Raw genomic sequence first — 11,637 nt, forward strand, 5'->3', positions numbered from 1 at the left:
GAGAAACTATTTGTTCTGTAAGCCTTTCCTGAAGTACAATTAAAAAAAAAAAGGGAGTCCTTCGAATAGAAAACGAACAACATCAGACAACAACCTGAGAGTAAGCCACACAATGGCATCACCAAGATGCCAACCCAGACAGAAATCTCAAAAGTAAAATAAAGCTACAGAACTGAAAACAGGGAGCCAGAGATGTCAATCTGTAAACAACAATAACTTCAAAACAAAAATGGAGAAATGTATAGACACAGAACTTCCATATGAAGAGGAAGTCATGGCAATATAAAGAAATACCAGACTGTTCTAAACTTAGGAAGATAAAGGTAAATGTCAGAGTAACCAGAAAGAAAGTGAATAAACCTACTCACCAAAATAAAGAAGAAAACCATAAAGACTCAGTAAACACAAAATCACCAATGAGGGAGGTGAAAAGAAAATACATAAAAGAACTCAGCACAGAACATTAAGAGAACAAAGAGAACGGCAACACCACAACAAAAAGCATAACAATATGACAATAGTAAATTCACACCTATTGATAATCACACTGAATATAAATGGTTTAAATGCACCAGTCAAGGGATAAAGAGTGGCAGAATGGATTAAAAAAAACACAACCCATCGATATGTTGCCTATAAGAGACACACCTTAGACACAAAGACATAAATAGGTTAAAAATCAAAGGATGGGGAAAAATATGTCATGGAAACAGTAACCAAAAAAGAGCAGGAGTGGCAACATTAATCTCTGATAGGACAGACTTTAAATCAAAATCCATCACAACAGACAAGGAGGGCATCATATGACGATTAAAGGGATCATCTACCAAGAAGACATAACCATAGTATCTACACACCCAATGACAGAGCTCCAAAATACATAAACTGTAACAGCATTGGAAAGAGAAATTGACAGTTCCACAATAATAGTAGACTTTAAGACACCACTTTTGATGAAGGACAGAACAAACAAACTAAACAAAGATGCAGAAGATAAATAAAACAACCAACTTGACCTCACAGACATATACAGAACATTCCACCCAACAGCAGCACAGTATACATTCTTTTCCAATGTGCAAGGATCATTCTCCAGAACTGACCAGATTTTTGGCCACAAAGCAAACCTCAATAAACTCAAAAACATCAAAATAATACAAAGCATTTTCTCTGACCACAATGCTATAAAACCAGAAATCAGTAACAGAAAGAACAGAGGAACAAAATCAAATACATGGAAACTGAGTATCTTGTTTAAATACCACTGGGTAATAGAAGAAATTAAAAAATGAAATAAAAAAGTTCCTATAATCAAATGAGAATGAAAACACAACATACCAAAACCTGTGGGACACAACAAAAGCAATGCTCAGAGGAGAATTTATAGCAATAAACGCATACGTAAAAAAAGAAGAAAGGGCCATAATCAATAGCTTAACCCTACAGCTCGAACAAATAGAAAAAGAGCAGCAAAAGAAGCCCACAGTCACCAGAAAAAAGGCAATAACAAAGATTAGAGCAGGAATAAATGAAATAGAAAACAAAAAAACAATAGAAGGAATCAACAAGAATAGAAGCTGGTTCTCTGACTGGATCAATAAAATAGACAATCCACTGGCCAAACTGACAAAGGAAAAGAATGAGAAGATGCAAATAACCAAAATAACAAATGAGATGGGTGACATTATAACAAAACGAACTGAGATAAAAAGAATCATACCAGAATATTGTGAAAAACTGTACTCCAACAAATTTGAAAGCCTAAAAGAAATGGACAAATTTCTAGAAACACACTACCTATCTATACTAACACAAACTGAAGTAGAGAATTTAAACAGACCCATAACAAAAGAAGAAATTCAAAAGATCATAAAAAAACTCCCAATACAAAAATGCCCCAGCCCAGATGGCTTCATTGGAGAGTTGGACCAAACATTCAGCGAAGACATGACACCAATCCTACTCAAACTATTCCAGAACACAGAAAAGGAAGGAATACTCCCGAATTCATTCTATAAAGCCAGTATAATCCTGATACCAAAGCCAGGCAAAGATACCACTAAAAAAGAAAATTATAGACCAATATCCCTCATGAATATAGACATAAAAATTCCCAACAAAATCTTAGCCAATAGAATTCAACAGCATACTAAAAAAAAAAAGAAAAAAAAAAATACACCACTACCAAGACCAAGTGGGATTCATACCAGGTATGCAAAGATGGTTTAACATTAGAAAATCAATCAATGTAATTCAGCACATAAATAAAACAAAAAGAATCACATCATCTCAATCAATGCAGAAAAGGCATTTGATAAAGTCCAACACCCATTCTTGATAAAAACTCTCAGCAAAATAGGAATAGATGGGAAATTCCTAAATATAATTAAGGGTATGTATACAAAACCAATAGCCAACATTATTCTCAATGGAGAGAGACTGATAGCATTCCCCCTGAGAATGGGAACTAGACAAGGATACCCTTTATCACCATTTTTATTCAATATTGTACCAGAAGTCCTAGCTAAAGCAATAAGGCAAAAAGGAGAATAAAAGGCACCCAAATTGGTAAAGGAAGATGTAAAACTATCCCTATTTGCAGATGATATGATCCTATACACAGAAAATACCAGAGACTCTACAAGAAAGCTACTGGAGCTAATAGAAGGATTTAGCAGAGTGGCGGGGTACAAAGATTAACATACAAAACTCAGATTCCTCTACACTAACCAAGACAACTCCAAAAAGGAAATCAGGAAAACAATACCATTTACTATTATAGCACAGAGTACAACTGCCCCATTGGGTTTTGAAGGCTGTAAATCTTTACAGAAGCAGACTGCCACATCTTTCTCCCGTAGAGCTGCTGGTGGGTTTGAACTGCTGACCTTTTGATATGGCCCCTCAAAAGATAAATACTTGAGAATAAACCTAACTAGGGATATGAAAAACTTATACAAAGAAAACTACAAAACACTACTCCAAGAAATCAAAGAGACCTGAATAAATGGAAAAACACTCCATGCTCATGGGTAAGAGGGCTTAACATTGTGAAAATGACAATACTACCCAAAGCAATCTACAGATATAATGCAATCTCGATCCAAATTCCAACAACATTCTTTAACTAGAAAAAATTATCAACTTTATATGGAAAGGAAAGAGGCCCTGAATAAGTAAAGCATTACTGAAGAACAACAACAAAGTAGGAGGCCTCACACTCCCCAATCTCAGAACCTACTATACAGCCGCAGTAGTCAAAACAGCTTGCTCCTGGTACAACAATAGACACATAAGACCAATGGAACAGAATTGAGAACCCAGAAATAAATCCATCCACCTATGGACAGTTAATCTTTGACAAAGGGTCAAAATTCATTAAATAGTTAAGAGACAGTCTCTTTAACAAACAGTGCTGGCAAAACTGAATATCCATTTGCAGAAAAATGAAACAGGATCCATACCTCACACCATACACAAAAACTAACTCAAGATGAATCAAAGACCTAAATGTAAAACCTAAAACCATAAAGATCATAGAAGAAAAAACAGGAGCAAACTTAGCAGTCCTAATTTATCACATAAACAGACTATCAAGCATAACTACAAAAGCATAAACAACAGAAGATAACTAGACTATTGGGACCTCCTGAAAATCAAGTACTTATGCTCATCAAAAGACTTTTCCAAAAGAGGACACACAGACTGGGAAAAAAATTTTGGCTATGACATATCTGACAAGGGTCTAATCTCTAAAATTTATAGAAAATTCCAAAAAACTTAACAACAAAAAGACAACTCAGTTAAAAAACGGGCAAGGACATGAACAGACACTTCACCAAAGAAGACATCCAGACAGCCAACAAATACATGAAGAGATCCTCGTGATCACTGGCCATTAAAACCTACTGCCGTCGAGTCGATTCACTAGCCATTAATTAGAGAGATACAAATCAAAACTATAATAACATACCATCTCACAGCAATAATAATGGCACTGATGAAAAAAAGAGAAAACAACAAATGTTGGAGAGGCTGTGGGGAGACTGGAACTCTCATACACTGCTGGTGAAAATGTAAAATGGTACAACTATTATGGAAATTGATATGGCACTTCCTCAAAAAGCTACAGATAGAAATATCACATGATCCACCAGTCCCACTCCTATGTATATATCCTAGAGAAATAAGAGCCATGACATGAATAGACATATATGCACACCCATGTTCACTGCAGCATTACTTACAATAGCAAAAAGATGGAAACAGCCTAAGTGCCCATCAGTGGATGAAGGGATAAACTGTGGTACGTACACACAATAAAATACTGTGCAATGTTAAAGAATAATGATGAGTCCACGAACCATCTCACAACGTGGATGAACCTGGAGGACATTTTGCTGAGTGAAATAAATAATCACAAAAGGACAAATATTGTATGAGATCATTATTATAAAAACCCAAGGAAAGGTTTACACATAGGAACATTCTTTGATGGTTACCAGGGATGGGAGGGGGAGGGAAAACCACTAACTAGATAGTAGACACATACTAACTTTGGTGAAGGGAGAGATAATACACAATACGGAGGAAGTCGGCACAACATAATCAAGGTAAAGGAAGACACTGAAAGGTATGCAAGAATAAAAGGCAACACAGTAAAGAGTAATACATATACAATCCTACAACAACAGCAATAACAATAATGTATGAGCCAATATATAGGTAGATATGTAAGCTGAACAGGGGCAGGAGGGCATATGGAATTACACCCATGTACACATATATGTGAACCTGCTGCAAATATACCCAATGTATGCAACAGTGTGTACAACGGACACAATCATGAAAACTACTTAGCCATAACCATACATCTCCTGGGACTGAGATACTGGGCTTGAGGGCTAGGGACCATCGTCTTGGGGGACATCTAGGTCAACTGGCATATCATAACCCATACAATGCTCTACTTCCTACCTTGGTGAGAAGTGACTGGGTTCTTAAAAACTTGCAAGGAGCCACCTAAGACACAACAATTGGTCTCTTCCCATCCAGAGCAAAGAAGAGTGAAGAAAACCAAAGATTCAAGGAAACCATTAGTCCAAAAGACTAATGGACACATGAACCATGGCCTCCACTAGCCTAAGACCAGGAGAACTAGATGGTGCCTGGCTACTACTACTGACAGCTATAACCAGGGTCATAATAGTAGGTCATAGACAGAGGGGGAGAGAAATGTAGGACAAAATTCAAACTCATAAACTTATAAGACCAGACTTAATGGGTTGGATAGACTGGTGGGACCCCTGACACCATGGCCCTTAGACACCCTTCAAACTTGGAAATGAAATCACTCCTGGAGATCACATTATAGCCATACAATAGACAGGCCTATAAAATGAATAACCCCAGTGAGGAATGTACACCTCAGAACAATCAACCATACGAGACCTAAACGGTAGCATTTGCCCAAAAAGCAAAGTTCAGAAGGAAGGTAGGAGCAGGAAAGCAGGGCAAAAGGACACAGGGAACCCAGAAAAGAAGGGGGAGGGTGCTGACACATTCAGAGGTTTACAACCATGTCACGAAACAAGCTGTGTATAAACTGTTGAATGGGAAACTAATTTGCTCTATAAACTTTCACGAAAACAACAATAAAATGTTCAAAAAAAAAAAACCCAAAACTTTTGAATTTTATGATTCCAATTATACATATATAAAAAATTTCTGGAAGTAAATACATAAAATGTTAACAGTAGGTATCTCTGGATAGTGGTGTTTTCACTGAGTTAAATTTTTCTTTTTCCTTTTCAGAATGTTCTAATTTTTTTCTACAGTGGATATTATTTTTAAAAAGAGAAAAATGTTCTCGTATTATGCAAGCAGTGTCACAGCACCATCATCCGTCCATTCATCAGCCATCCGGAATCTCGTGCCTTCCTTGTGCAAAGCACAGTGCTCCAGTCTTGCAGGCATGCACGTGATAAGGGATACTACCCACAGATTCTGAGGGCAACACAGGCTGATGGGTCTTGGGAGGATTTCGTGCAGCACGGGGCACCTTAGCAGGGCCTGAGAAGCTGGCGAGGGTTTCTATCATCAGACACGCAAAGAATGGGGGAAGTGAAGAGGGTATTTCATGCGCAACAAACAATATGAGAAAAGGCATAGGGGTGGAAAAGATTTAAAAAATTAATATACAAACAAGATGTAAAAGCATTCTAGGACCTTTTCTTTGGGAACTGTCTTTGAGTGAGTTTTAGAGTCCTAGAAAAAGTCTCCCTTATCTCATTTTTGGCCCCAAATCATCTCACACACCAAGGCTCCTCAACTAGACTAGGATGACTCATGATTTTTCCAGAAAACATTGTACTGACTTTCAAAGGCCAGAAAGCTGCGTACGTTAAGGAGATTCTAGAGTGTGGAGGGGCTCTGCCAGCAGTCCTGAGAGGGGCATTTCTAGAAACTGTGTGGGAGTAGGTCTGTAGCCTTCTCAGGGGACAGACACCTTGTCTACAAGCCTGGTTAGATGTATGAATTCTGGGTGAGGGTGCATTATATGACACAGTCCCATTCTGTATATATTGAGGCTGAAGTTATTCTAGATTCATGATTAGGTCTTCAGTGATTCCAGTAGAAAATGGTCCTGGTTTTGCAAAAATTGCATCTGGGCAATGAACGTGTGCCTAAGTGAGACAAGCTCTTTGCCGGCAGGCCTCCGATTACACCAGAGAAATTGTCTCCCCAGGGCCTGGTGCATCTCTGCTCTACGGTCACCTGCAGATCAAGGTCTGTACAGGGAACATAAAAAATCTAGGGGAGGTAGGGCAATACATCTTCCTGGACTGTCGATTTTGCTCAAAAATTTCCTTTGAGGGGACAGGTGGGGAGGGAAATATTAAATAATTTACTTGACAGGGCCCTAGAAATTCATTTAACCAGGGGGTTAAAAGTGGTCACAGGGAAAGAGTTCTTCTACTCCTTGGTTGGAAAGTCTGTCAGTGCATTCTGCCCTATCTCAGAACAGCTTTTCTGTCTAAATCTGCGTGAGAAAGGCTTACTTATATATGTATTTTTGCTGCCTACTCATTATAATTAATACTGTTAATTAACTTTCCCCCAGAGAACTTTTTCCATCAGTTTATCAGAGGATAAAATGATTATTTTATACAACTCAGCCTCTCCTGTATAGGAGTCAGTTTCTGTTTCTGTCAAGTACTTTAGCGCCACCTCGAGTGCTGAACAGGAAGGGCAGATCTTTAAAACTGTTCTGGACAAGGGCATCTCCATGAGTTGCAAGCCTCATGCACAGTGTTAGCCTGAGCAGAGACCACAGAGCATTGAATCCAACCCCTCAGATTAAAGAGAGGAAATCTGAAGTCTTGTCCAAAGTTACACAGCAACACTGGAACTGGTGTTTGGGACCCCTCCTGGCCTAGCACTTTTCACTCTCTTAACACCCAGAGAATGCAAGAGGGATCGAATGGAGCCTCTACAGGCTGCTAGAAACGGGAAGGCTAACATCATTTATACTTGCGACTACTGATCCAGCCCCACTCCTTGCTGCTTAAGCCACAGTGTGTGCCCATGTGTCTCACCGGTAGGTGTCTTCTGAGTAGGTTTTCTGAACATAGTCCTGCAACTCCATCTGTGCCTTTTCTTGGAATTTTTCAATCTGGCTTGTGCTGGTCAAACCTGGATGATCTGAAAACAGAAAAGTGCCCCCAAATACCCATTTGCATTTGGAAAGCCTTGCTGCAGACTTCTTTACTATTTACTTTAGTCAAATTTCTGGCAAATTTCTCACGTACAATATACTGAACTCTGAAGGCTGATCCAGTTTGGATGTTATTGTCTCAGCAGCCCCACTTGGGTTGGTTCTGGACATCTGGCGTCCTACTCCAGGATTTTAAAACTACCACATGAAATTTTCTTTCTAGATATTTAATCATATAATTTCTCCCACTTTTACTAGCTACTTCCTTGTTTGTAAGTGGAGGGGTGTGGAGGAAGATAAGGCAAGCTGCGTTCCAGCCTAGTTATGAGGACAACAGTCAGCTCAAGCAGCCTCTTTGGAGGCTTAGAGAAAGGAGCTGGGGGCTTGTGAGTTAGGGCACCCCTGCTGCTGCTTCTTCATCTGCTGCGATCATATCTTTTAGCATGCCCTGTGGCAGCTGCTGCTATACACAGAGACTGTGAGTAAACTTGTGGCGTTTCAATCTGTACTAGATTACAGATGCTAATAAAAGAGGAAAAGATACTGGGTGGTATGTTCTGTTTTGTATGTATGCCATAGTTTCATTTGAGCAATGGTTTAATTAGGACACAGATTCAATCTAAGTAGTATATGAAGTTACCAGGTACTATAGCATTTTTTTTTTTAGCTTTAGAAGCAAGAATTTAAAGCACTTTATGTTAGCTGGCAAAGTACACCTATTATGAGAATATTTGTTAACATACAATCTGGCAGGGCTCTTTCTACACCGCTGAAGACTCGACAACACGTTCATGTTCACAAATAGCAGTAGACACAGGTGGAGAACTGACATGAGTCACCACCGCATATCTTACCGGGGCTAAAGAGAACTATAGCTTTAAGGTATGCATACTCATAGCCGTCTATATCCAGCTTCGCCATACTGTTACAGAACTCCTGCAGCTTCCAGATATGTTCCATAACTTGCTTTATCCGGTCACCAGAAAGTTTATCTAGAAACCAACATTACAGATCCTCTGAGAAATGCTGACAGGAACAACAAAACCAGGTTATTCAAGGGGCCACAGATTGAAAGAAATGGGAGAATAATTTCACTTTTTTATTAAAAAAAAAAAAACCAGTATCTCCAGATGGTCAAGAACCTCATCTTCTAGTTGAAGGTAAAGTGACTACTCAGAATGTCATTAAAGGTAATTGATGTCTTTGATGGGAAGTAATTAACTCAATGTAACTCTTCTCCCATCATGTAAATAGGTACCCAAATTCTGTTCCATTATATATTCTGCCTTAGTAACGAACCTCCTAGACCTGTGATCCCCCATGACCCTGCCACGGGCAGTACTGTTGGCCTGTAGGTACAAATTAGTAATTCCTTCCATTCTGTGCTTAGGATGCATATGTCAGTCCAGATCAATGGTTAGGTTTTCTAAGTCTCTGCAGGCACTTAATAAATGTTTGCCGACATAAACACTACATGTTGGCAATTTTTAATTGTCAAAATAATTTTACATGTTATCTCATTTAATCCTCACGGCAATGCTTTGCTGAAAGTATTAGTATCCTTATACTCAGTTAAAACAAACAAAAAAACCCTCCAAACCATACATATGCCCATAAAATAAACAACATCTGAGAGGAACGTGATCCTTAGCACAATCTATTATATGAAAGCAAAAGGGCAACATTTGTCCAAAAACAAAGATGAGAAGGCAGGAAGGGGCAGCAATTCAGGATGAAAGGAAACGAGGAACCTAGGATAGAAATGGCGGGAGGGCACATACATTGTACGGAATGGAACCAATGTCATGGAACACTTTGTACAAACTATTCAATGGGAAACTGATTTGCTATGTAAGCTTTCACCTAATACACAATTAAAAAAAACTAAACTAAAGCTCACTGGTGAACAAATCTTACTTAAATTCAATAAGACGTTAAGAGTCATCTTTTTAAAAAGTCATCTTTATATAAATATTCTGAAGGAATAATCAGAAAAACAAAGGTGTAGCTAAGTAACTCATATTCCTAGATATCAAACACTGGAACGCCCAATTAAAAATGCAGTTCAGTTCCACTCCAAATGTAAATGTTTCAGGTACTCAGATTTTTGTTCACCAAGATTTTATGTGTTAGTCTCAAACCTTGGACTGCTTCCTCTGGACAGTGGTCTTTGTGTGATGGACATGCAGTATGGGCACAGAGTTCACTGGCTACCTCATGTTCCTGACACAACTGGAATTCTGACTATCAAATGTTAGACAGTTGCCACGGATCTTACTAGAAGAGAGCCGTTTGTTCAATTACTGAGGAACAGCTGGGATGAGTTAAATGTGTCCTGGACTAGAGAATCTGCATGACCCAGCGTTGTGCTCCATCTCTTCCACTTACTGTGTGATTTGGGGCAAGTCAGGAACCTTATCAGGGCCTCAGTTTCCCCAAATGTAAAACTGAGATAATCCCTACTTTATAGGGTTGTGAAGATTTGTAAGATGTTATACATGAAAGAGTAACCTGTCAATGAAGATGAAAATAGAAGGTGTGATTGTTCTGAAAATATACTAAATGCCTATGTACTGAAGTAGACAACTTTTTTCAATCACTTGTTTTGTTTTCTTCCCCATATTCATTGTACGAAAAGAGGAAAAAGATCCATAGCTTCACAGTCAAACTTCCCTCAGCCTGTGGATGCTGAGGGACACTGAGGCTGGCCAATTTGCCTTTGCTAGGGTAGGCCCTGCACCATGGCGTGGGTTGGACCAAGACACACTCCACCCCTATGTTCCCCACCCTACCTTCCTGGATGCTATTCTGCAGGTGGTTGACGATGGCAGCCAGGATGGTGGAGAGGCTCATGACCTGGGCACACTGGGCCAGGCCGAGGGTGAAGAGCTCGTTCCAGCAGGCCCGCACCAGGCTGGTGTTGCAGTCCTGCCTGGTGACACAGAGAAGAGGAAGGGTGTGGGTGTGTGCTGGCACTTCTCCCAGGAAGGGGGCATGCAAGCACCAAGTCCCAGCATTCCCCAAACAAGGGGATTCAGCAGGTGTTTGCTGTAGGCTTATAGTATGTCCAGGTTCATTCTCTAAGAAAGCCACTATCTATGAATGCCCAAACTAAAGGCCCTCTGTCAATAAACTGATATCTCTTCTAAAACTTCTTTAACTTAAATAAAGAGAAATTTTAATAAGTATGGCCAAAATGTCATTTCCTGTTGTTGTCAGGTGCTGTTGAGTTGGTTCTGACTCTTAGAGACCCTATGTATAACAGAACAAAAACACTGCCCGGTCCTGCGCCATCCTCACAATCGTCGTTATGCTTCAGCCCATTGTTGCAGCCACTGTGTCAATCTATCTCATTGAGGGTCTTCCTCCTTTTCGCTGGCCCTCTACTATACCAAGCATGACGTCGTTCTCCAGGGACTGGTCCCTCTTGATAACATTTCCAAAGTACGTAAGACAAAGTCTCTCCATCCTCACTTCTAAGGAGCATTCTGGCTGTATGTAGTTCTTCCAAGATAGATTTGTTGGTTTTTCTGGCAGTCTATGGTATATTCAATATTCTTTGCCAACACTATAATTCAAAGGCATCAATTCTTCTTCAGTCTTCCTTATTCATTGTCCAGCTTTCACAGGCATATCAGGAGACTGAAAATACCATGGCTTGGACAGTCTTGGGGAACATCTAGCTCAACTGGCATAACACAGTTTATAAAGACAATGGTCTACATTCTACCTTGGTGAGTAGTGTCTGGGGTCTTAACAGCCTGTGGGCAGCCATCTAAGATACTGCACTGGTCTCCCCCTTTCGGGAGTAACGGAGAATGAAGAGAACAAGATACAAGGAAAAGATTAGTCCAAAGGACTAATGGACCACAGCTACCACGGCCTCCACCAGACTGAGTCCAGTACAGCTAGATGGTGCC

General features: G+C 39.6%; 1 protein-coding gene across 3 annotated transcripts in view; it reads right to left on the reverse strand.

The window, feature by feature from the left end:
* NR2C2 (nuclear receptor subfamily 2 group C member 2) overlaps nt 1-11,637 on the reverse strand; it is a 100,626-nt gene that overhangs the window by 9,685 nt on the left and 79,304 nt on the right. For all 3 annotated transcript variants that reach the window (XM_023741495.1, XM_023741581.1, XM_004368361.2), the window contains 3 exons: nt 10,510-10,649; nt 8,572-8,709; nt 7,599-7,704 (listed from right to left, as the gene is read on the reverse strand). In XM_023741495.1, the coding sequence (XP_023597263.1) occupies nt 7,599-7,704; nt 8,572-8,709; nt 10,510-10,649 (384 nt within the window). The remainder of the gene's footprint in view (nt 1-7,598; nt 7,705-8,571; nt 8,710-10,509; nt 10,650-11,637) is intronic.

The sequence above is a fragment of the Trichechus manatus genome, unplaced genomic scaffold, assembly GCF_000243295.1.
Source record: "Trichechus manatus latirostris isolate Lorelei unplaced genomic scaffold, TriManLat1.0 scaffold00001, whole genome shotgun sequence".
NCBI classification, from domain to species: Eukaryota; Metazoa; Chordata; class Mammalia; order Sirenia; family Trichechidae; genus Trichechus; species Trichechus manatus.